This window comes from Ixodes scapularis, unplaced genomic scaffold (genome assembly GCF_016920785.2).
Source record: "Ixodes scapularis isolate PalLabHiFi unplaced genomic scaffold, ASM1692078v2 PGA_scaffold3__209_contigs__length_174095766, whole genome shotgun sequence".
Classification (NCBI taxonomy): Eukaryota; Metazoa; Arthropoda; class Arachnida; order Ixodida; family Ixodidae; genus Ixodes; species Ixodes scapularis.
In genome coordinates this window covers 117,316,746-117,343,717 of record NW_024609868.1, presented here as the reverse complement: position 1 = coordinate 117,343,717, position 26,972 = coordinate 117,316,746, and the positions used below count along the sequence as shown (strand labels likewise).

Genomic DNA, 26,972 nt, shown 5'->3' with positions numbered 1-26,972 from the left:
AAACAAATAAGAAAAGCTAATTCAAAAATTGTTTGTGTTGCTCGGAGAACACAAAGTAACAAGCACGTGTACATAATGGCGGTTATGGTCGTGATAACTAGCGCTTATTGAATATATCTCGCTAGTGGTTTTTAACGAAAAATAGTGGGTGTGAATTGATGCGATTCCTTCGTTAATTCCCTGTCTATTTCTCTTGCTACCAGGTGGACTGCCAAAAGAACCCGGACGATCCCGTCGTCTTGCAACTTCGACATATTTTCGACAATGCAGAGACACCAGTCACAAATACCTTCGTGGCTTTTCCATTTCTGCGTAATCTCGCAGAGTGGGTTTATCCGCACACGAAGCACGCGGAAGACACATTCGCCATCATCAACAACCTGAGGCACGTCGTCGAACTCCGCCGACGCGACACAAAGCACCGCCCGATCGACATGCTCCAACTCTTACTCGACGCCCAGGCCGGCAAAGGCTCCGATACAGTCGACGCGGACAAGACAGAATGTGACGGAGGGTTCGTGATAAGTGACGATAAGCTCCTCGCCAATAGCTTCATTCTGCTCATTGCGGGATTCGAGACCACTGCCACCTCACTGGGGTTCATCATGCACCTTCTTTCTCAACACCCCGACGAACAAGAGACTCTCCACGCCGAGCTCGTTGCCGCATCTCCAAACGAGCGCCTGGACTATGAAAGACTGATGCGACTCCAGCGTCTGGACATGGTGGTACAAGAATGTCTGCGTCTGTACCCACCTGTCGTGCTGCTCCTCTCGAGGGCTTGCAGGGCCGACACGACGATCTTGGGTCAGTTCTTTCCTAAGGGCGTCAATATAATGGTCCCGGTGTGGCACATTCATCACGACGCCGAGCTATGGCCCGACCCTTTCAAGTTTGATCCTGAAAGGTTTGATCCGGATGCACCACCACATCATCCAGCGGCTTTCATTCCGTTCGGCCTGGGGCCGAGAATGTGTATAGGAATGCGGTTTGCCCTCCTCGAGTTAAAGACTGCGCTGTGCAAGATAATCAGAAAATACCGGATCTCTCCCTGCGGAAATGAGAAAGAAAATCTTGAATTGACTGTGCCTGTTTCTATCATAAATCCTAAGTACGCAATTAAGGTCAGGCTTCACCCAAGGTAATATTGGGATACACTAAGTTTTGCGCAGAGTGCAGCCAATGCAATGGATTGAGTTGAGTTGCTTGTTGTGCATCATGCACGGGGGGGGGGGGGGGAAATACTTACAATCTCACAAGGAGATTCTAGCAGGATGGTTTACAGCATTAGGATAGCATAAAAACACAATTAACAAAACCAGACAGAAGCACCCTGTGTACAATATGAAAACAAAAACAGTTCACAACAAGACGCACTGTAAGAATTTGTGATCTTCAACGTCTATGACGCTGTGAAGGATGCAGGTCAGATATGTGACATATAAACGAAGTGCCCTTACGAAGTATTCATTTAGCTACACTAATCAATCTGGTTTCCACTCACGTCCTATCTTAGTATATTGTAAAAAAATTGCATCGATAAAACTTAATTTTAGCTCCACCATAAGTAATAATACATTGAAACATACGTTGCTCAATACATTAGCTCATTTTGCACAATGAAACATTCTGTATTTGCATTTGCTTTTTGTATCGTTGTCATTAGTACCAATGCTGCAGGAATAAGAATGCACTCATTTTGGCATATTAGTGTTAGTATTGTCGAGGGCCATTTCGCAACGCGCAAGCATTTAGAAAAAAGCCAGTGTTAGAGAAGCAGTGCTCATTAAATTCCTTGTTGAGAAGTTCAAATAAGCAAAAAAAAAAGGTTCGATATTTAGGGTGGACGTTAGCTTGCCATACATTTACGGGCGGCAGGCTGTCTACACAACTTGTACCCAAATAGGGCTAGGTTTCTCTTTTATTTTCAGTTCAGTTATTTCTCCTTAAGGGCCCGACGGTGCATTAATTAAGGGGGATGTGAGCGAACAAAAAAAAAGTAGAAACAATAGTGATAAAACGCGCATATAGTGACAATCTGGTAGGACAGTGGTGGTTAGCAGAGGTGCAAGGTGAATGACTGGCGGAAATTGGATTAGTTCGAAATAAGTACTGTTTTCTCGGGGAGGGAGTCCCAGATGATTATAGCTTGGGGAGAAAATCAGTTATGAAAGGCAAGTGTTTTTCCTGTTATTCATTTGATGCAGTGTCTGTGATTTGGGCTAGATGATATCTTATCTGGTGGTCAAAGAAGTGTGTCATATGGACCTGCGTTTTTTTGGTAAATGTTTAGGCACATTCGAGAGCTTAGTCTGTGGTCAAATAATAACAGAAGTTCTGGGGGTTGTTCAAGTTGTTTTTACACTGACGTCGTAGTAATATGTTGATATAATAGGTCGAGCTGCAGGGTGTGAGTTTGCTTCAAGGTTATCAGTGAGGTTGACTTGTGAAGGATGCCAGATGATATTTCATATTCTAGCTTTGGACGTACAAATCTTATGTAAGCCACTTTTCTCAGGTGAGAGGGTACTGATTTCAGAGTGCATTTCAAGTATCCGAGGGTGCGTGATGCTTCAACTAGTAACAACGTCGACATGTTGAATCCATGAGGGTGATTGAACTAAATGAACACCAACGTACTTATAAAATGATGCAGTGCCGATCACAACACCGCTTAAAGTATGGATAAATAACTGTAGGTTTGTTTTCCGTATGAAATATAAAAATTTGCTTTTCTCTTGGTTAACAGGCTTAAGCCATTTATCGCACCATGTGCCAATTCGTGTCAGACCGTTTTTAGAATAAGATGATGGGGGGATTTGAGAACGGATGGTAAATGACGCAACCTTCGGCGAAGAGTCTGATTTCTTAATTGATGCCATGCGGAAGGTCGATTATGTATATAAGAAATAAAAGTGGAGAAATTCCTGCACCCTGGGAAAACCTGAAGTTACGTTTGCAGGGGGTGATTTATGAATATTAGTTAGTGTGAGCTGTAATCAGGAAACAGAAAATCATAAATCCAGGAGGTGATGGCCTGGTTCAAGGTCAAGCACCGAAAGCTTAGAGAGAAGAGAATTATGTGGCACTGAATCGAAGGTCTCGGAAAAATTCAGGAATATGAAATTCGTTTGATAAATGTTATTCATGTTAACATAAAAGTCGCGAGTAAATTTAGCAAGTTGTGTTTTGCAAGAAAACTTTTTTAGAAAGCCATGTTGATGAGGGTAAAAGGAACTAATCGAGTTAAGGTGATTCACTATGCTGGAGCCGAGTATATGTTCCAAAAGTTTTGATGGAGCACCAGTTAAAGAAATTGTACGGTAATTAGATGCGAGTGACCGGCTACACTTTTTATGGACGGAGACTATCTTCTCAATTTTCCGAACTTTTTGATTACGGCAAGTGGATAGAGATTGAGAAATAATTAAGCTGAGATCTAAACTGGTAATTATATCACTGCTCTTAAGAATGTTGGAGTTAATATTATCTGCCCTTGCATACGATGATAGTTTTAGTTTGTCGATAAGGGAACTTATTTCAGCGGGTGATATTGTTGCAGGTGGCATGATGTTGGTTGGCAATGTGAGAGAAGAGGGAATTTTGTCGTGATTTTCAATTAAAAAAAGTTGTTTAGGGCTGTTTCGCAGACCCCATCATACATAGGATCCTTAATTCTGTCGAACTTTAGTGATCGAAAATAGAAGTTTGGTGACAGAAGCTGCCAACATCGGGTTGGATTCGTGCGAAAAATAGATAAGACGTCTTCGGACCAAAAAAAAAAAAAAAGAAGTTTAGCATGTTTAATTTGTTTTTATTCCTTTGAGAATTTTCTGTTTGCTTTTTAGCCTTGAATGAGGCCAGCGCTTTTTTCTTTGTTGCAAATGCGTTTCGTTTCGTTACTTAGAGCTTTGAGAGTCTTGATAAACCAGCAATGATTCCCATAAGCTGACCGATCAATGAGTTCGGTCAGCTTATGTTGAAATAGGTTCCAGTTTTCTTCATCAGTTCTGGAAGTAAGGTGTCCATTGAACTCTCTGTGATAGGCGTGAAGTTCAACGTTAATAAAGTTTCCTTTTTTATAATCTTTGATAGATTTTTGCGTGGTCATATTTCTGTGGACTGGAAGTGACAGAGTAATGTTTAAGATTTGCGATCACTTAATGCCAACAAATGAATAACATTTTGAATATGCTCGGGGGTGGTTGAGAATGGGAGATCGAGTTTGTTGCCGAGTCTACTTGGTTGGTTAATGACTTCAGTGAGGGTGAAGTCAAGTGTCCAATCAAGGAAAGTTTTAAATTCATTTGCGGCAGTTTTCCCCGTGACTGTGAGTGAGGTCCAGTTGATATCTAGGTAGTTGAAGTCGCCAAAAAGGAAGAACGGTGCTTTATGATGTCCGCTTCTAAGTTTATCAAGGGCATCTCATAGATCACCAACTAAACCCTCGCTGCTGTCCGGTGGCCTATAATAAACCCCAATGATTACTTCGGAAGTTAGGGATCTGATGAAAACTTATATTGGTTCAATGAAACTGTTATGACTGGCGCAGTTGCATGATATGTTATTTTTTGTAGCAACCAAAACGCCGCCTCCCCTCCGCGAGTGTCGATCACGACGATAAATATTATAAGTTCATGTGAGGAGGAAATATTTTACTGCAATGCACATTATCTGTTAGCCACCTTTCTGGGAGGATGACAATGTCAGCTGTACAATCATCAATGAGGCTATAAAGGTCCGTACGTTTTAGCATGACGCTACATAATTTAGTGAAGATAATAGAAGGCTGAAGCAGCTTATCAGGCTTATTCTTTGTAATAAGGACATCATTGGTTCTTCGGGAATAACCTGGCTAGCTGCTGGTTTCAACGGTAGAATCCGAGGCGGTATCGTAGACATTGCATGACTTGCCCATGTAGAGCTTGTCAAGATGCGGCTTAAAGGGACTTTTTTTTTTTGTTTGACAAATAGAAGTAGTGTGTTGCGTGCGAATTTCGTTGCTGCCGAGAAATCTTCACGAATTGCGAAGGTAGTTCCTTTTTAATTTGCGTTCACAGACTAAAATTGACTCTTTATCTTTAAATAGACTAAGTTGAACAATGATGGGGCAATTTTTACCCAAAACTGACCTGCCCAAACGATGCGCCCGCTCTGTTATTCGTTAAAAAGTCAAAGTTCTAAATCTGTGAACAAAAATATATCAGCCTAGTTTCTGATTGCGCACAAGTTTCGTCATGGGAGTCCTTGATTCCCATGTAGAGCAAATTATTTCTACGTAATCGATTTCTTGCTTGTTCGCTGGGTGCTTGAAATTCAGCAATCTCATTTTCGGTGTTATTCCGCATTCTTTGCTTCTGGTGTTTTCTTTTCCAGTGCAGTGAGTGTTGTCTGAAGTTCTTTGATAGCATTACCTGTTATCATTTGGCTTTCTTTTACAGACTATTTCTGCTGGGATATTCCATTGACCTTATTCAATTCGCTGCACAATAGCAACAACATTTTCTATGTCAGTAACGGGACCCGGATTCTACTCAATATCATAAGACAACATAAAAGGTACTTGTGTTAAAAGAACATAGGCACACGTTTCGCGACGGAGATTCAGACAACCGCGACTTTTTAAGTCGTAGGGGCACGACACCACAGTTAAACGATATTCACTGCTTCTATGGGAAGCAGCATGGTTGAGGTAACTGACGTGTACCAGAAGCCTGGGTGAGTTCATTGTGTCATTCGCGATGTCGTGCACCGCTGGGTACGCGTGAAGCGGTTGCTTATATAGCGCGTGCCCAGAGTCTCTGTAGTACAGTGTTGTGGATCCAGGTTGCCAGCCACGGTGAGTGTCCGGCTCCCCCTTCAGCAAGGCCTACGTTGGGGTGGGCGCTTGAGCTTGATGGCTCGCTTGTAGGACCGGTAGTTTCAGATGCTTGGGGATATGACCAAATTCTGTCAGGCCGAAGGTAAGCGAAAGCAGCTCTAGAAGAATCATCCCAGGCAGCACCGAGTTCTGGGCCAAAACTTGGCTTGCGTCTGGCAGTTTAGGGCATTAAAAAGCCCGAAGAAGCCAAAGTAGTGCCAAACCTGACCTCCCTTGGCAACAGTCTGGGTATCTTGGCCCTAATTCGCCAAACAAGTGCCAAACTTAGGCTTCGCTCCAGGGTAGTTCGGTTATTATCTGGCATCTTCGGGCCTAAATCGCCTAACAAATGCCAAATTTAGGGTTACTGCCCGTTAGTTCGGCAGATCTTTGGCATTTTTGGGCCAAAATCGCCTAACTAATGCCAAAGTTAGGCTTCACTTTTTGATAGTTCGGCTATCACCTGGCACATTCGGGCCAAAATCGCCACAGATGTGCCAGAGTTAGGCTTACTACCTTGTAGTTCGGCAGAGCTTTGGCATTTTTGGGCCAAAATCGCCAAACTAATGCCAAAGTTAGGCTTCACTTTTTGACAGTTCGGCTGTCACCAGGCACATTCGGGCCAAAATCGCCACAGGTGTGCCAGAGTTAGGCTTACTACCTTGTAGTTCGGCAGAGCTTTGGCATTTTCGGGCCAAAATCGCCAAACTAATGCCAAAGTTAGGCTTCACTTTTTGACAGTTCGGCTGTCACCTAGCACATTCGGGCCAAAATCGCCACAAATGTGCCAGAGTTAGGCTTACTACCTTGTAGTTCGGTTGAGATCTGGCATCTTTGGGCCTAAGTCGCCAAGCGAGTGCCCAAGTTAGGCTTCGCTTCGCGATAGTTTGGCTGTGATCTGGCAGCAACGGGCCAAAGGTGCTAAACAAGTGCCAGAACTAGGCTTACTGCCTTGGAGTTCGGCTGATGAGGTATTTGATGTACGCGGGTGGTCTTCATCTTAATTAAATAGAAATCAAGTTTTATTCGGCTGGCAACTTTATCTTATTTTGGTTGTCTCTTGATTTCTGCAGTCCAAAGGTTGGCTGAATGTTTTGACGCGGCTGGAGCAGGCTTTGCAAACGCAAATTGTGCCAGATGTTTTACTCGCGCGTAGGTACACAAGCCAATATCGGGACGCGCCGTGAGACTGGTTCGACATTATGGCGCGTTCACACCGGCGATGCGATCTAGTCGCGCCATAACTTTCATCGCAAAAGCGACCATCGCGGGCAAAAAGTGACGGGTTTTGAGCAGTCGCTTGCTGACCCGACGTTTTGCGATGCACTCTAGTCGCGGAGAGGCCGAGCCAACCAACGGCGTTCGGAGCGAGAGTTTTTGAGACGCGATTCGCCAACGAAGGCATTGGACTCGCTCATCGCGCACGCCAAATTGACCAACTAATTACTTTTTTTCTTCTTTTTTTTTTTGCGATGCGATTTAGCTGGATCGCGCGACTGCTATCCCCGGTGTGAATCCGCCTTTACAGAAAGTGCTGCCATTGAGCTAACACTGCGCAAGACGGATGTGCGCACGTCTCAACAAGATATATCATTATTAAGGGGTGTCCAAACTGGACACTACAAAACGCACGACTCCTACAAATCGTGAAAATTGAAGCGGACGCGCCCGCTTCAAGCCCGCTTCAATTTTCACGATTTGTCAGAGTCGTGTCCTGTTTGGACATTCCTTTATGCGGCGCATTGCAAAAGCGAGCGTGGCTCTGTGCGTGTCTTGCATTGTGATTGAGCACTGTCAAATCCTAGCGATAACAAAGTGCGGAAACGACCGTGGCTCTATGGCGCGGTTCCCGCATCACACTTGGGGGATGAAAATGAAATCCCGGAAATTGTCCTATTTTAGCGTGTTGATACTTTTTAAACATTAAAAAGTGGAGACACAAAAGGGACGATAAAGACAGGACAATCTCTGAACTTTAAAGCCGCTGTACAAACGGGACGTTCTGCAGAGAAGAACCTTCTCTCCCGAAGCTGGGGGACGGGGAGGGACAGGTCAAGCGTTGGATGAAAGGAGGTTTAGAGAATGGGATTACCTCGGGGCGAGGCCATCCTCTCGAGAGGGAGTGGGGACGGAACAAAGCTGGCCGTGGTGGTTCCGGCCAGGTGGAAGAAAGTTAAGCTTGTCAAACGGCGACCTCGGATCCGAGGACGGGCACGCCAGAGAATTTGAAAATAGCTGCTTGATTAGCCGGACGACCCAGTGCGGTCTACTGGTTCTAGAAGGTGACTCGGATGAAGAAAACTCGTTTTGGTCGAAAACTCTAAAACCATTCTGGACGTGAACCCTTGCCACAAATAAAAATAACACATGCATGAAAAACTGCGAAGGCACCTAAGCTTTCGCCTATGATGTGGGAATGCGTGAGCATTACTGGCAAAGTTATGTTGGCGCAACTTGCAATAAAGAAAGAAAAAAAAAGTTATGTTGGCTGCAATAAAGAAATAAAAAAAAAAGTTATTGAGCATAGTTGTAACCCGAGACTGGGGATACGGACAAGGGACAAAACACAGAACGACAGGGACGAAGTTTGAGACTTCGTCCCTGTCGTTCTGTGTTTTGTCCCTTGTCCGTATCCCCAGTCTCGGGTTACAACAATGCTCAATTTACACCAGCTAGCCTGCACCCTCACCGTTGCTAAAAGTTATGTTGGCGCAACGGATAGCGCGCTAGTTTCACGATCAAGAGGGCCTAGCTTCGAAACCGGGCAGGGGGTGGTTTTTTTTCTCGTGTTATTTTTTTTTTCGTTTTTTTTTTGTTTGGTCACGTGGCAAGAAAAATCACATGAACAGAATTTTTTTTGGCCAAGTCACCAGAGAATTTTTTTCTAATTTCTCCTTTTCTTCGGTCTTTCTTTCTTTCTTTCTTTATTTTTTTTTCCTTTTTTTCGGTTTACGCTTCCTATCGCAAAACTCTTTGCACCTATTTCGCGTTACATTGGCGTTAGCCAAATCATTTTATTTATGGCAGGGAATTCTGCCGTACGTATCTTATGTTACTGTTACCAACCCTGGATTTCGTCCGGCAACCAGTTTGGGAATGACGACGCCAAATTTCTGTTATAATTTCTTTGAGGTCTAAGGCCTCGTTATCCGTCGGCCTCTAAGATTGGCTCTTCAAGTATCTTTTGGGAAAGAGTTGACGACAGGCATCTTTAAGGAGCACGTGTGTCGACCAGAGTAAACATTGCTGAAGCGCCTCTAGTGTGATTTTGGCCGTAAATAACTGAAGGCCCCGGGCAAACCAACCCAATGGAGAAAAGTATCTACCTTTCTGGTTTCATAGAGAGCTATGAAAGTCAGAAGGGACGAATCCCAGCCGAGTCAAACTACCGGCTTGCAAACGCAATCGTGTTGATAATAGCGCAAAGGAGTTTGTATGACTCTCTCTCTCGGTGCGCACAGGGTAAAGGCACGGAGGTAATATATGCTTTTGCCCAGTCACCTCGCGAACGGTTGGGTATTGGCTGCAGAGATCCATTTCGCGTTGTTTTATTACGGGATTATATCTTGTTTTCTTTGTTCCTAGTTTCACAGACAGAACGAAATCGCTTTTCTCGTGTGGTGTCACGGCGGGAAGACAGAAATCAATCAGAGTACCGAAATTCGACGCTTGTGCTCGTTCTATAGCGCTTCTAAAAACCGTGCGATCACGGCTGTGTATCGTCAACATTGCATAAACTGCCGTTACTTGTACTCGTATTGCATCGTGAGGGAACGACTATGACTGGGTAAACAGAAATAGGGAGAATGGGTGAGTGTGATTTGTTGAAGTTCGAATCAACAAATCGAGCTTCAACGAATGCGATAGTATTGCATTCACTCAACCAGCTATATGAGTTTTCAGATCCTTCCAAGTATGCGATTCGTGTTCTGCCAGTGGTACCTCAGTAAAATTAAAAAACAAAATCCACGTTAAAAAAAAAAAAAATTACGGTGACTCGAGTTGCTCCCGCGCCGAATCATGTTTCACGTAAGCGTAATTTTGGGTTCGATGCACGACGAGGGGTCTTCAATTATAAAAATATTTTGATTACGATTATTTGCGGCGCTAAAAATTTGAAAGCCAAGCAGTGAAGACGATGGTGTTCTTATAAATATTATATACATTTTATTTTACACTGTTTGAATACGCTGCCGTCGTTATGTCCTTGAATTATTGGCTTGCTTGTGGCGGACAGGGAAGTCTTGCTGGACCATTATGATAGCACCTACGCTAAACCTGCCGCGCTTCGAAAAATGTTAGTCCAATGCATACCAGCTTGTTCAAGGCGGACGAAGCATTACGCATCCGGCAAAGCGCATTAAATCGCTGCCCGCGACGTTTTTTTTTTTTTTTTTTTTTTTTTTTTTTTTTTTTTTTTTTGTGCAGCGAGATAATTTTTAGTCAAGCAGCACGCCCCCTCTACGGCGGGTTATGCCGGATTAACGGAGGCGTCTCCTAATCCATTCTCCGTGTTGGCCCCTCGGGGGAGGGCGGTGAAGTGAGGAAAGGAGGGCAGGAGAGGAGGAAACGCAAAAAAAAGTGGAAAGAGCGAACTTTATTTTCGGCTTCAACCTCAAAACCCGCCCGCTCCGTGGGAGTACCGGAAAGAGAAATCTTGGCGGAAGGAGAGGAACCGAAGGAAGTGTACGCGATCCCCCTGTCCTGCGGGACCAGGTACATCGGGCAAACGGGGCGATGCCTCAACGACCAACTCCGAGAACATCAAATGGACGCCGAAAGAGCTGCTTCGGACTCAAAGCACCCGATAGTCATTCACGGGAGAAAATGTCCCGGTTGCGCTCCTAATTTATGTAATAACAAAAACGGCTTGACATAACAAAAATAACAATTTAATTAAACGTTGCGCCTCCAATGCGGGAGGCATCTTCAGTAGAGCACAGAGCGAGTGAGAGTCGCACAAAAAAGTTCGGCTATTTAGGCATAAAGTTTGTGTACACGTCCGGCAGGGGGCCACGGTTCTTGTTTACCAGCGATGAATCACTTCCGCATTTGTCATTCTGGATGAACCAAGATTCCAGCAGCTTCCTCGGTCCCCACCTTATACACCAACTCAACTCTCCTACGTCACGCCGCGGTGGTGGCGCGCCGGACGCACTTCCGGTCTGGGGCGGTGGGCAGAAGTCACCGTGCCAGACATGCATTCCTGTGTTCCTTTCGAAGATACGAGACAAAAAACCTGCCTTCTCGTCAAAATACTGCGACGGGGGTTGTACCAAGAGAGCCTGGAAAGGTTTGAAGATCAGTTTTCATGTGTTTCTGCCCCCTCCGTTCGTCCGAGAACGTGAATAGTAGCCGTGAAAAGGGCAAACCAGACGCAGTCAAACTACGATTGCGTGTGCGGGCAACACTTTGTGGTCGCCAGATGTATTTGCTTTGTTCCACATGAACGAGAAAACCGCCAAGTTGTCCGGACCACCCACGGGTTCAGTGAGTCTTCGAATTCACACGGCCGCCTGATCGTTCGAACTTTCGTCTGCTTTTTCAAACTTGTCTGCTCTTTGTCGTCTGCTCGTTCAAACAAAAGCGGCCCGTAGACCAAACGTTGACCCGTTAATTGCTATAAGAAGTAATTGCAGGCCTCAAAAGACTTAAGTAGGCTCGATGTAAACAGTAGATACAAGATGTTGATCATTGGTACCGGTGGCCATCACCGACTTGTTACGCTTGGTCTGTTCCCGCTTCCGATTTTCAATATCGATGTCGATCATCGCCGCTACCTTCTACACTTTTGCAGCACGAGCGACGTCGCGTCCGAAAATAGCTAGAAGAATCTCATCATGGTTTTGGCGTGCATTCTGCGGCGTTCACGCGAATGAATCGCCGCACGTCAAATTATTTACGGAAAGTTTAGTGGCGTAACGAGAATTCATAATTTCGCTCAGGCGATTAAAGTGGTAAGAAAGACATTGCGATGATGACGCAGAATCGACAATTCCAACCCGAAAAAGAGTATGCAGACTCACACAAACGCCGCCAACGTGACATTCGAATGGTTTGTTGACGCGGGACGCTGTGCTTCTTGCCCGTACTCCATTGCGCATCCGTTCGAACTGTCGTCTGCTCTTTTAAACTTGGCTGATTTTTGTCGTCAGCTCGCTCAAATGACAGCGTCCCGTAAACCAAACGTTGTGAAAGAACTAAGCGCAGGCCTCAAAACACTTTTGAAGGTTGGTTGGGGTAAGTAGGCTAAGTGTAAACAGATACAAGAAGATGTTGATCATTGTTACCAGTGGCCACCACCGACTTGTAATGCCCGATTCTACTTGCGGTTTTCAGTATCGACGTCCACCACCTCAGCTACGGTCCACGCTTTTGCGGTCCGAGCAACATCGCGTCTGAAAACAGCGTGCAGAATCTCATCGTGGGAGTCAGGTTTTAGCGCCCATTCTGCGGCGTCCACGTGAAATGAATCGCCGCACGTCACATTATTCACGCAAAGTTTTGCCTCGTTAGTTTTGCTGAAGCCGCACAAGTAGTCGGACATTGTTAGGAGGATGTAGAATCAACAATTCCAACGCGAAAAAGAGCACGGGGACTCCAACCGACGCCGACAACAACGCAATTCAATGGTTTGTTTATGGGCGACGGCGGGCTTCTTGCCCACCATCCACCGCGCATGCGCGGCGCCGGTGGCGTCCGCTAGGGGCGCTCCGGTTTGTTTGTAAACATGAGTTGGTGTATATCTCTCGCCAAGGTCGATGCCTTGACAAAGTCAAATTGGTGTCCTCACGTCCATGCGTGGTCGACGAGTTCGGACTTGAAGCGGGTGGCGTTCGTGGAATTGGCGACATCCCGTGCGTGTTCTTTTAGTCTTGTTATTCTTTTTCGTCCCGTCTCTCCAATGTAGGAAGCGTCACATTCCTTGCAGTGCACCTGGTAGATCACGCCCCTTTCTGCCTCTGGCGGGGTCAGGTCTTTTGGCATGGAGATAACATTGACAATTGTTCTTTCGTACCCCCAACGGCCTAAGGGCGCGTCCTAATGCCTCCGGGATGCACACGACGTCACGTGTTCGTTCGGCTCGATCCGGGCGCCGATGGGACATTTGTTTCTTAACGCGATTGACAAACCAGTCGGGGTAGTTACGTTTTTTCGGGATACGGCCCATTCGTCACATGTCGATTCGTCATAGTGCAACTGGTAACAGGCCCGTTCGTCACAGCGGAACATTGGTCATAGGGTGATTCGTCCGCTGGCAGTTCGCCACACAATGAGTTCAAGATTGTTAAACGTTTTTTTTTTCTATCTTGTTTTCTTAGGAAAGTTACGAAAGGGGGCCACTTAATTAAATCCGTACAAGGCCAGTGAGGTTGACTACGGGAAACAAAAGCATGTCCCAATGACCCCAAGTTAAGGCAGCATGCAGCCTTTAGCCTGCATGTTGTCTTATCGGGGTCACCTTTCTTACAAAAGAACTTCGAGAACATAAAGTTCACAATAGGAAAAAGCCCACCGAACGCGATTCTTTTTTTTTTTTTTTGTGCCCCGTTTCAGGGCTTATTATGCCGGTTGCCCTCCGATTATAAAAATATCACTCTCGATTTCTAAATGGAGGTAGTTACTACTAAAAGAGGTGGCGATATGCCTCTTCACGAAGGACATTCCTACACTTGCATTAAGGTTTACAAAACTACGTTGTATTGGGCCTGCCGGCGAAGAGGAGTTTGTAAAACTAAAATAGTCACCAATCACGCCAAGACTCGTGTAATCTCTCATTCAGGAGACCATACGCATGCATTTGACAACACCAAGATAAACGTGCTTGGGTTCGTCATCAGATGAAGAAAAAAGCTGGTATGTACCAAAATCTGTTCCTGATCTTATATTCCCAAAACAAGGTCACTAATGTCCTTTATTCCAGTGGAAGGCCGCCTAGCACCACACCAAATACCACAGCAATACACAGGCAACCACAGCCAGAAGGCTGTGGTTGCCTGTGTCAGTGACGACACTGCTTTGCAGATTCCCGCACCGCCAACACTTCGGCGCACCATCCGCAAGCAAAGGCAGCGGGCGAATTTCGAGTACAGCGTATCATCTTGCAGAGCCGACATACGATCGAATGCCCACAGAGTTCAAAGTAAAGTGTATTGCAGCGGAAAATCACAGTGCGCGACATATTATGATAATAATGCCTGTTTTACCTTCATGCAGACCACTGCCAAAGGAGACTCCTTTCTCCTCCACGATAGCGGAGAGGGTGACGGCGAAAGAATCCTGATCTTTTCTACCGAGCGCAACTTGAGCTGTCTGGCTCAGGCGACTACGTGGTTCGCGGACGGGACCTTTAAAGTGACCCCGGCACAGTTCTACTCACTGTACACTGAGCATGCCAGAGTCAACGGCGTGGTAAAGCCATTCTGATGTTAGCCTGAGACTGAGGCAGGAAAAGAGGAAGTTTCAAAGTAGAAGAAAAAGGAACAGTCGAGGATATGGAGGTCGCGAAGGTTCTGTGGTGAAGATTGTGGAGTGTATATAAGAGGGTGACCGAATAAACTTGTCTTTAGCTGTGTTAGAGACGTATCCTCGACTGTTCCTTTTTCTTCTACTTTGAAACTTCCTCTTTTCCTGCCTCAGTCTCAGGCTAACATCAGAATGGTTAATTTCCACCAGCTCGCCTGCGCACTCACTACAATATCAGTGGTAAAGCCAGTGGTTTACGGCTTGCTGCCCCACAAATCTGAAGCTACCTACAAAAGGTGAGCATTCAAGAGCTCTGATAAACGTATAAAACGAAACGCTCGGTGGTCCTATTATTGGATATGTGTTCAAACACTTCAAAATATGTTCGCTCGTTTTAAGGTTTTTCGACGTCGTTCTGAGTCACATGGGGGGGGGGGGGGTAACTGCCTTGAGGTGGCTTACACGGACTTCAAGATAGCGGCCATCAACGATACAGGGATGCTTTTTTCACTTATCCCAGTCGGTGTATAGGAAGGTGTGCTCCAGTGGTCACCAGAGTCGCTACAATTCAGATGTTGCTGTTCTGGTATGCGACATTCTATTTATGTCTTATTGTTGTCCTCAGGTAAGCCAATTTGTTACTTTATTTCTTGTTGATTTTGAAATGGAATGGATCCAGCATTGGCCTTCTTGCCAATCGCCGACATTCCCGAGGCCTTCAAGGAAATTCTCGAGGTTTTCCCCACCGATGCCTCACTCGTGGCGGACTACTTCGAGGACTTATATCGGGAGACCCCGTCGAAACGGCTTGTCGTCGGCCCCCTCCCCTCCTCTGGTTTGGTCAGTCAGAGAATCAAAACTAACAGAAAGGCCAACAAGGACGAACAACAGCATCGAAGCGTGGCTCCGGGGACTGCACGTAAGAACTCACCTAATTTTCTGAGAACTTGGACGTTTTCTGTAGCACATTTTTACATTTGTGGCTCAAAAATTCAGTACGGTGCCCACTCAAAAAGCTTTCTCAACGAGTGTGTGTTCTTTTTTCTTTTTATCCTTAATAGAGATGAAGCTGGCTCAAGCAGAGGGCGGCACGACATATTCGAGGGTGTCCAAGAAGCACGACGACAGCAACCGGCGTCTTCAAATCATTGTGAGCCGTTACAATGGTCGCAATCGTCAAGAAACCCTAAGGGTGGCAGCTCGGGATACCGCTTTTTAATTTTTTTTTTTATTTCGCTCAATAAATTTGTTGTTTTCTAAGTACAAAGATGACTTGTTTTGATGTTCCCTCATTTTAGAAAAATTAAATATACCGTACTAATCTTTATTGCATGCACAGCCAGGTGATTATATGTTGGGCAAATTCAAATATCCGGTTCGCACAGTGACAAACGTTCCTAGGGACAAATTCCCCTATGACGAATGTTCCGCTGTGACGAACGGGCCTATTACCAGTTGGCCCATGACGAATGCGCACATGACAAACGGGCCTACACCCCGTTTTTTCAAAGCCTCCCGCACATGGCTAAGTTCTTGAATGCTAAGTGTTGACTTAGATGGAACAGTTTCTGAACGATGAAGTAACGATCTTACAACTGAGCTTTTGTGTTGAGTACGGTGATGAGAGTGGTAGTCAAGAAAGTTTTGTCTGTCACATGGTTTACGATATACGGATGTCTCCATCTTAAAAAAAGGTTCACTAGTTCTATGGACACGTACATCTAAACACGGCAAGGTACTATCGGTTTCATGTTCGCAGGTGAACTAAATTGAGGGGTGGACACTATTCGAATTGCGGTGAAAATCAGTTACGTTCTCTCTGTTAACCATTACAAAAGTGTCATCGACATAACGACGGTAGAACTTCACGGGGAAATCAATGCCAGACATTACCTTTCCTCAACATATTCCATGACGAGATTCGAGACGGTGACGGAAACTGAACTCCCCATAGGGCATCCGCTGACCTGATGATATATGTCCCCATTAAAACTAAGATTACACTGGTTCAGACAAAAACGCAAAAGGAGTATAACGTCTTCAACAAGGAGGGTTGTGCGAGTGGACAACGACTGGTCTGCCAACAACCGGTCACGGGCGACATCAACCGCCAGGGCGTTGGGGACATTCGTAAATAATGAAATCACATCAAAGGATACCATAGCCTCGTGCGGTAGCAGGGTCTGAGCGCGTATAAGTTCAACAAAGTCATGGGAATTCCGGAGGCTAAACTCATTTTTTCTTGTAAGAGGGCTCAGAATCATAACCAGATATTTGGAAAGGCTGTAAGTGGATTAACTAATAAACGATACAATCGGGCGTAGGGGGACCCGGTTTGTGAATTTTGGGGAGTTCATACATCTTGGGTGTCGCGGCGTCAAAGGAGAAGAGACGACGGTATAGGTCGTCACTGATGCGTCCTTTCTTTTTCAGCTCTCGAAGGTGGTCAACTAACTCTCTTTCGGACTTAGCAGCGGGATCTCTTGATAGCCTCACGAAATAGTGACTGTCGTTTATAACTTCATACATCTTCTTCATGTAGTCATCCCTATCAAGCACAACGGTTCTTTTTCCTTTGTCGGCCTTTAAAATCATGATGGAGCTGTCTGACTTCAACTCATTAAGACCAATGCGTTCTTGTTGACCAACAAACAAATGTCCCATCGGCGCCTGGATCGAGCCGAACGAACACGTTACGTTAAGGGTTTCGGAGGCATTGGGACGCGGCCTTGGGCCGTTGGGGGTACGAACTGTATACAAACCCTACAGAACAATCGCCAATGTTATCTCCAAGCCAAAAGATCCGACCCTGCCAGAGGCAGAAAGGGTCGTGATTTACCAGGTACAGTGCAAGGAATATGACGCTTCCTACATTGGAGCGACGAGACGAAAAAGAAAAACAAGACTAAAAGAACACGCACGGGACCGCCTCCCGCTTCATGTCCGAACTCGTCGACCACGCATGGATGTCAGGACACCAATTTGACATTGACAAGGCATCCACCGTGGAGGCGGATAAAAGGTGGGAACCGAGGAAGCTGCTGGAATCTTGGTTCATCCAGAACGACAAACGCGGAAGTGATTCATCGCTGGTAAACAAGAACCGTGGCCCCCTGCCGGACGTGTACACAATCTTTATGCCTAAATAACCGAACTTTTTTGTGCGACTCTCACTCGCTCTGCGCTCTACTGAAGATGCCTCCCGCATGGGAGGCGAAACGTTTAATTAAATTGTTATTTTTGTGATGTCAAGCCGTTTTTGTTATTACATTTATCACGTCTTCGCCCGGCTTGTGGAGTATTTTTGCGCTCCTAATTTCACCGGCACGACAGCCATGGGAGGCCACTGCGAGCAAATGGGGAGAGAAATAATTGAGGCCTATCGGATGGCGACAAGCCCGGAAAACATAACCACCCCGTCCATTTCGCTCTCAAGAAAGGAGATTATCTTTCTTAGGCCCTTAAAGGGCCCATGAAACGATTTTTGGGTTGGGATAAATCATTTTAGATTGGGATTTTACTAATAGCACATCGTTCAGTGGACCAAAAGAAAAAGGTAGAAAGTCAAAAGCCTGACTTTCAGTGCGAAAATTTGAAAACAGAGCGGACTATTTCGTACCTCCTCCCCTTCGCAACCTCTCTGCCTTTTCACTGTGATACAACCGCGGTCCCAAAAGCGCGTTATCGGGTCCAAACTGAGGTCACACGCAACCGGACCTCACTTATTCCCTTCAGCCCTAAGCTGACATTGTGGTGGAAGCTACACGCTTGCCGGACCAATCAGCCGCCTCCCTTTCATCACCTGACTTCATTCTCTGCAGCCACATTTGCCACGCTCACGTGGCAAGTGTGGCTGGCCCAACGAGCACGTAGCTTCAACAGCACTGTCAGCTTCGGAATGAACGGGGTGGGGAAAGCGACTTTTGTCTGAATTTTGAGCGACGGGCTAATCTTCTAGGGGGAGAATGGATGTGTCCGGGATTACACAAACGGGAGTGCGAGCAAGAGGGGACTCCCCCTTTTCGTCTTCTTCAACTGTTTGGTGGAATGCGCGATTTATGAGTTTAGGAGGAAAGCGAAACAGGAAAAAGTTGGAAAAGCGTTTCATAACCCCTTTAATGGAAGCCGAACGCTGACAGACTAGGCAAGGCGACAAGGTCACCGGCAGAAACCGCCTTTCCTTTTATGCGTTGTTGATGCCCCTTCGACCTCGCCTTTTGCAAATCCTCCCCACCTGCTTTTGCGTCTTCGTGTGGCTGTCAGCGAGCGCGACAGCCGCTTTAAGCAAATCAAAAGGATGAAGCGAAACGCGTTACTCAGCGTGACCTCTCTACATAGGACGCGTAGGACAAAAAAGTTTGGACGAAAATTTGTCACGTGACGTTTTCTGTCACGCTGATGGGATCTCTGGGGCTGTCGTTTTCGCCGTTTGCCTAGTTATAGAAATAAGCAGGCCACGTAGGTCCGGTTTTCGAACTGGGCTCTTCAGTGTTCTGTTGCTTTCGTGCGTTGCAAACGTGGCCGTGTTTTTTCGTCGTAAGCGTTCGGAATACGTCCATGCCAATTTTTCGGTAACAGTCATTTTTTGCACCGGAGTTCGTGGAATACTTGTGATGTGTTTGTTGGACACGCTTCGACAAAAACTGCTCTTCGCCGACGACGAGACGTCAGTTGAATGTGCGCAACCTTCTTCCTCGAATGTGTTTGTGGGGTGCCTGAGTTGGATTATGCATCTATCAAGGATTACATGATATCGCTCTTTTATTAGTAAGTGCACTGCAAGCATGATTCTGATAGTCGCCCTGCTTTCCTTTCATTCTCCGCGGTTTTACGTGTGATGAGTTTTGCTTGGCATGAGGACAGTGTTAATTGTATTTTATAATTTGCTTTTCGTTTTACAGAGAAGTGTGACCTTTGTAAATATGTTGAGAATACACTGTGTGTAATGATAGTTGTTTAATAAACTTCTGGGAGCGATCGAAAAAATTTGTTTGTCCGTATAAGTGATTGGATATGCAACAAATGACATGTAACGTACACATACTTGCACGACGTTCGGCCAATACGAAGCAGACGCATCGTAGAGTTTTCGCACAATATTACGCGAACGCTAGGCCGGGGCGAAACAGCTGTACGGCAGTACCTGCCGGGTATCAAACGGTGGTGCAAAACTGGACAGTTGAGCGATATTGTAACCGACTTTCGGCCGGCACTGGCACGATACTGCAAAGTATTGCCGTGCTGCTTGGGAACGGAGGTGATGACATCTTACTATCGTGCTTCCAACGCTTATTTATTTTATTTCTCTCCTGGGACGCGTAAAAGAGCACTTCTGTGACACACCAGAGATATTCGAAACTTGGGCTGGCCTCTCGGCTTTCTTTGCCACTTTTGGCACTTATTTGGCACTTCAGTGGGTAGCCAGAAAAGAGCCAAACTTCGGCATGCCCCGAATCGACAAATTAACATTTACTGCGGCAGTTATGGCTCAAGTCTGGCACTTACTTTGGCACAACTGTGGCGGACCAGAGAAAAGCCAAACTCGGCGAGGCTGAAATACCGAAATTAGGCGTTGCTTTGGTAGTTATGGCTCAAGTATGGTACACTTCGGCACTCCTGTGGCGTATCAGAGAAACGCCAAATTTTGGCGTGTCCGAAATACCCAAATTACGCGTTGCTCTGGCAGTTATGGCTGAATTATTGCATCAACTTTGGCGCTCCTCTGGCGCACCAGAGAAACGCCAAACCTTAGCACGTCCCAAATACCGAAATGAGGCGTTGTTCTGGCAGCTATGGCTGAAGTATGGCACCAACTTTGGCGCTCCTCTGGCGCACCAGAGAAACGCCAAACCTTAGCACGTCCCAAATACCGAAATGAGGCGTTGCTCCGGCAGCTATGGCTGAAGTATGGCACCAACTTTGGCGCTCCTCTGGCGGACCAGAGAAACGCCAAACCTTGGCACGTCCCAAATACCGAAATTAGGCGTTGCTCTGGCAGTTATGGCTGAAGTATGGCACCAACTTTGGCGCTCCTCTGGCGGACCAGAGAAGCGCCAAACCTTGGCATGCCCCGAATTCCCAGTTTTGGTTTTATTATGGCAGTTATGGCTCAAATCGGACACCAACTTTAGCGCTCCTCTGGCGGACCAGAGCAACGCCAAACTTTGGCATGTCCAAAATACCCAAATTGGGCATTGCTGTGGCAGTTATAGCTCTAGTATTGCACTACTTCGGCAATCTTGTGGCGGACCCGAGAAAAGCCAAACTTTGGCACGTCCCAAATACCGAAATTAGGCGTTGCTCTGGCAGCTATGGCTGAAGTATGGCACCAACTTTGGCGCTCCTCTGGCGGACCAGAGAAACGCCAAACCTTGGCACGTCCCAAATACCGAAATTAGGCGTTGCTCTGGCAGTTCTGGCTGAAGTATGGCACCAACTTTGGCGCTCCTCTGGCAGACCAGAGAAATGCCAAACCTTGGCATGCCCCGAATTCCCAGATTAGGATTTACTATGGCAGTTATGGCTCAAGTATGGCACCAACTTTGGCACTCCTCTGGCGTACCGGAGAAGAGCCAAACTTTGGCATGCCATAGGATCGCCCAACTTAGGCTATAGTTAGGCACCGTACTTTGGCACTGATGAATGCCATGGTGCAAAAACCGAACTGCGCCAAAGTTGGGCCCTTATGTTTGCCAGACCTTTGCCCAAGTTGGGCATTCCTCTGGCGTGCTACCTGGGATGGGTATGTAAATTGTGTCGTACGCAATGTCGTGCCCCCGCGTTCAAGGGTTTTGTTTTCACACAGTACGCGGAATGAAAGCATCTCTTCGCGTAGTAGATGGAAAGTCATCATAATATAGGCAGCCATGAAGTTTGAACTCAAAAATGATTTCTTTGCAGAGATTGGGAATATACCCAGTTTCAACTCACTGGGATTGAATCCCTGTTATAGCTTTCTTTTTTTTAGCTGTGTATCATGTTTCACGATATACAATACGCACCAATACTGCAAGTTTGGAACCCACTAGAAAAACACTAAAACGCGAACATAGAGTACACCTTAAAATAATCTAAAAGTCCAAGCACGTAAGGCTCAGGATATACCTCAAAAAGGTTAAAACAAATAAATGAGAACACGGAATAGTTTACACGATATATAAATAATTATTACACTTTATAAAGAAAGATTACGACTTAGAGAGCATTAAGTACACTCGCCGCGACAATATGAAGTTGAATACCTTATATGGTTTCTCGCCTGTTTTACGGCTCCCTAAAACTATATTAATTCTCAACGTCTCAAATGGTGCGTGGTATGGGGTCTAAACTTTGCGTTCTAGCCTTTTCTGGAACAGAGCTTGTTCGAAAACTTTCAGGAGCGTTAAAAACAAGAAGACGGCTGTTCACCTTCATATCGCTCATGGGTGTACGTACTAAGACCATAGTCACATATTGAAAATAATGCGACTACAACTATACTTCGTTTCAGCTTCGGTACAGACGCAGCCGATGCTACAAGCGCGAGCATGTGGCCCAGAACAGTGCTTGCACTGCACGAGCGCGTGTGCTTGGCAGGGATGCTGAAAGCCCGGAGCTCGCGCTTGTAGCTTTGGCTGCGTCTGGACCGAAGCTGAAACGAAGTATAGTTTATTGGAAATTTATTATGGTAGTATGTAAAGTCCTGTTAGTTCGTATGGCAGGACTTGGAGTTAATACGCGGTACTGGCAGTAACGAGTTAGAAGTAACGGCTTTAATGATAATGCGTTACTTTTGTAGGGTAATGTGTAATGTACTAGTTACTTTTTAAAAAAAGGGTAACGGGTAACGTACTTATTTTCAGTAATGGGTGATGGAGTTTCGTTACTCATTACTTTTTCTTCCCAAGGCTTAGAAAACGTTACACTTCAATTCTTTCGTATTTCTAGGCGGCAAGCCACATGAATTTTTTTTTTTTTGTGTGTGTGAATTCTTTGCATTTTGTTTTGTGGCATTTAGGTAAAAATGTAAAAAGATAACTTTATTAAAGTTCAGTTTCTGCATGGACATTATTCTTGAAATATGGCACTCATGCATTGCTGTAACAATAAACCAGAAAAACGTGTTAATCTTTAATTTGAGAAAGTGACTCGAAAGTAACGATGTCTCTCGCGATGCCGTAGTTGAACTATTGAGCTAGTATAAATTACTGGTGGGTTTTGCACATTGTTTGTTTGAGTACCATTTTGCGGTTATCGATAGGTTACGCGATTTAACAAAACTGTGATATGTTCCCATGCGTGAAATATAAATTTACAATGATACTGCTATGCACTAGCTGTCACAAATAATTGTGCATCTCCTGGAGGAAACAATGCATGAGCACGTAAGATACGCAGTTTAGGTCGGAGTCTTTGTCTCCACGAGAACAAGAAATGTATGAAATAAAACATATCTGAATGTTGTTGGTTTCCCCTGTTTTAGTGTGGAATGATACCCAGAATTGTTCGCAGCCCCCACCTTTTAAAATTGGTGAGAAGTAAAAGAGCAACATTAACCACGGAAAGGATATCTGTACCTTTGAACTTTCTTTACATCTTTTGTATTATAGTACATTTAGAACAAAACAGGTAACCAAGGGTCAACCTTGGTTGATGATTGCGTTCTTGCGATTGAGCGAACCACACTCTGGGAATAGCAGTATCATGTTTGACCCATTCAACAAAGCATTTGTTTTTTGTCAGCGAGTATCTTTTACTCTCATTGAAGAATCCACTTTATTCCGCATTAAATAAGAATTCATAGTTAAGGTTCTAACGTCATTAGGCTGCTAGGTCCTCAAAATGTGGGACATCGATCCAACAGCACGCAAAGTTTCCTCGGCTCGCAGGCTGGCCACATATACTTTCACTAAAACTCCGAGATTTTAGCAACCGTTTTTGCAATGACCAGAAGATCCTGTCGTCGTCAACTTTTAGATATCGTTGTATAATAAGCCTCACTAGACGCTACCCCGCGGGCCTCCATGGTACGGGCCGTTGCATTTCTTCGGTTGATCAGTTCTCTTGAGCCAATGAAAATAGGGATTATTATTACCACTATATTCCCGAAACAGCATAAGATAAAACTGATATTCAGTCGAATTTAGATTCTTGTGTATTTCGACAAAAAACTAAGAGCCCGTCTATGGTTTTGCCAAATTCGCCTTTAGGGTGATCACCACCTTGAACCCCTCCTTGTTCTCGGCTAAAAATGTATTACATCACTCTGTCGTAACTATAGGTGGAAGTATCATTTTTGTTTCATAATAAGTGCAGCAAGGTCCATAACCATGGTGCGTTACTGCCAGTAGTGCATTTCGTTTTACTACAAGTTTGAATGAAGCCAACGGCTAGAAGACCTACAAACACGGTCGCACCGATTTGAAGATATCAAGGTGACGGCTTATGCATTCTGCATGGTTGGATTAGCCAGTGATAGCACACGTGGAGAGGGAGGACGAACGTCGTGACTTTGCAGGTTTGACTCTGCTTGATTGGCCTCATCGACTCGCATGTGCGGCTGTGCTCGAACCACGGTGGAAGGAAGAAGTATCGAAGCATAGCCAGAAAGGGAGGTAAAATTCCATTCGGGCTCAGGCACATCTCCCGTCGGGGCACTGTCTGCTTGTTACTCCGCGCGCACTTGCGGTCGCACGCTTCGTGGCCTTGAAAACGCGTGCGCGAATAAAGACTGTTCTTTAAGTCCCTGTCATGCCGCGCCATCACATGACGTTTGTCAAAAAATTGGGTGAGGCTTCGAGATCCTTGCTTCGTGGCGAGGCGGTGCTGTTCAGAAACCCTTTCTTCTTCCACCGTGGCTCGAACCTAAGGTGAAACTGATATAGTATACGTATGCTAGTCAGAGGATGGTAAGCTGGGAAAGAGGGACCAATAGAGGAGCTCTACTTCAGATAGGAACCACCTCCGTGTCATGCAGCAGCGGTAACATGGAAGGTCAGCCCAATTGAAGTTGACATGGTGACGGAGCCACTTCTTGAGCTTGTCTTAAATTTTTTTTCTGAGTAGACCGGATGTGAACTGCCCACAGCAAAGGACTAAATTTGCAATCTTATAGACATGATACGCTTATAGACCAACGAGCGGCTCTGACGTCAAACCTCTGTGGTGGCGCTGCTTTCGGTACGTCGCGTGCGCGGGTGTTTTACCTCGAGATGATCTGGTTTCTGCGCACGCGCACTGCTTGCTTCTGGTTAGGGAAGATGCGGGCTTATTCGTAGACATCCCGTTGGTGCGTGCGTAACGAAGAGTTATTTCTAGAATCTGGGATACTTTTTTTAAACACCGTGTTTGATGGTGTCGAGGAATCTGGGGAACAAATATGGGTTTCTAGTTACGTCACTGCTTAGATACTCAGGCTCAGCATCGCCAAAAGAAGTAACAAATCCGCCCCCCCCCCCAGAAAAAAAGAAGAAAAAAGCTTAAACAGCTTAGTTTGCTTTGGCATCGCGCGTTATAAACGTATATAGACCTCCTGTGTTGAGATTCGGTGAATGATAAATAACCAGCGATATTAAATATATCAATGATATTGTAGTGAGTGCGCAGGCGAGCTGGTGGAAATTAACCATTCTGTGTAATGTACTAGTTACTTTTTAAAAAAAGGGTAACGGGTAACGTACTTATTTTCAGTAATGGGTGATGGAGTTTCGTTACTCATTACTTTTTCTTCCCAAGGCTTAGAAAACGTTACACTTCAATTCTTTCGTATTTCTAGGCGGCAAGCCACATGAATTTTTTTTTGTGTGTGTGAATTCTTTGCATTTTGTTTTGTGGCATTTAGGTAAAACCGTAAAAAGATAACTTTATTAAAGTTCAGTTTCTGCATGGACATTATTCTTGAAATATGGCACTCATGCATTGCTGTAACAATAAACCAGAAAAACGTGTTAATCTTTAATTTGAGAAAGTGACTCGAAAGTAACGATGTCTCTCGCGATGCCGTAGTTGAACTATTGAGCTAGTATAAATTACTGGTGGGTTTTGCACATTGTTTGTTTGAGTACCATTTTGCGGTTATCGATAGGTCACGCGATTTAACAAAACTGTAATATGTTCCCATGCGTGAAATATAAATTTACAATGATACCGTGCGTCTAAAAGTTTCCTTTTTCAGTTAGCTTCATGCTGGCAGGCTTACTTGTTGAAAGGACCACATTGAATTTCTAAAAGCTAAATTCGTGAAATTAAATTGTGCGCTGGTACTGATTGTCACTTGAACTGATGCTAGAGACAGCTCCAAGCTTCGTTACTATGTTGCTAATATTGACATAAAAATATCTAGCAACTCAAAACCGCTACAAGACATAAAACGATTTGTATAAAAGAAAATTAATATGTTTATTTATGAGTGCTGCCATGACATTTTGCAGACTGCAGATGTCACTATCAAATACTTCGCCGCTGAAGTTAGCAGTGACAGGGCTGGCGATAATGTTGGCCACAATCTGTGTTTGGATTCTGGACAAAGGGAGAAAGCACACACTGTTCAGCAGACACGCAATTCCAGGACCCAAACCCGATCTCATATGGGGGAAATGGATGCAACTCAAAAAGGATCGACTCGAGGTGGGCTTTCCAGATAATGTCTTTACCCACTTCAGTATGCGATACAGAGGGAAGTACCAGCAATACTGGGATGAGTGTGTGCTTAGAGACGCGGTACCCTGCTTTGCCAGGTAAACTGAACCTTGCATGAAACTAGATGTTGGAGCAAAATTGGTTGTGAATGCATATTGACTTTCATTGCTTGTCTTTCTGAAAAGCTTGACGTCTATCTTTATAACGTGTGCGAGTTTCTAGTTTCTTTCAACAGTGTTCCTTATCGAAGTTTGAAAAAAAAAAAAAACGCTCGTTTTCATTATGGTTTATTCGACCCCCCAGTGCACTGACGTGCTCAACATTGTGGTGTTTGATCAGCTTGAGGCTTCAGCGTATAGGAGAGGATGGGATAAGGGGGACTATAGCATTCCATTTTTCTGGGATTCTATGCGTTGTCACAAACTCCTGTGATTGATGTGGCAGGACAATCGTAAGCCCTTTCTTTGTTTGAAATATAAAATAAAACGATATAATCACTCGGGAAGAAAGTACCACTTGCGTCTGGGCGCTATTAATATATAATGAAAGTGAAGTATGTAAGTTGTCACCAAACAATTCTAAAAAAATGCTCCAATTATTTTAGTACGATTGAAACTGCGTTATGCTGCTAATTTATGCTTTCAAGTTGAAAAAAAAAAGATCTAAGGAATATGGTGAAGAATTCAATTCTTGTATCCTGAATGCCGATAAACTGTTGCGCTCCTGCATGCTATTTTAAGAGTGCAGCATAGAACATATTCATTAGAAAGATATGACGCGCTGATTAGATTGCGTCACGGGTCACAGATTAACAGGTTTAGATCCCGCACAGGTGATGGAGCGTTGGAGTAGGACGTACGGAAAGGTCTTTGGCTTCTACAAGGCCGGGGTACATTACCTGGTGCTCACGGATCTGGACATGACAAAGCAGTGTTTCATCAAAGAAGCGACCACCTTCTATGATCGCCCAGATTTCATCGTTGACGTCGAGCCGTTTGCGAGCGACAACATGTCTCTCCAAGGCGATTAG

General features: G+C 45.1%; 1 protein-coding gene across 1 annotated transcript; it reads left to right on the top strand.

The window, feature by feature from the left end:
* Positions 1–75: 75 nt before the first annotated feature.
* On the top strand, positions 76–26,972 carry LOC121837274 (cytochrome P450 3A12-like). The gene is made up of 4 exons (XM_042292857.1): positions 76–87; positions 204–907; positions 25,735–25,930; positions 26,775–26,972. Exons 1-4 carry the CDS (start codon positions 76–78, stop codon positions 26,970–26,972), a joined length of 1,110 nt encoding a protein of 369 aa, XP_042148791.1.

Coding starts and splice junctions, on each gene's coding strand:
- LOC121837274 (XM_042292857.1), top strand. Junction 908..25,734: donor TTCAAGTTTGATCCTGAAAG/GTTTGATCCGGA, acceptor GACATTTTGCAG/ACTGCAGATGTCACTATCAA. Junction 25,931..26,774: donor TCAAAAAGGATCGACTCGAG/GTGGGCTTTCCA, acceptor GATCCCGCACAG/GTGATGGAGCGTTGGAGTAG.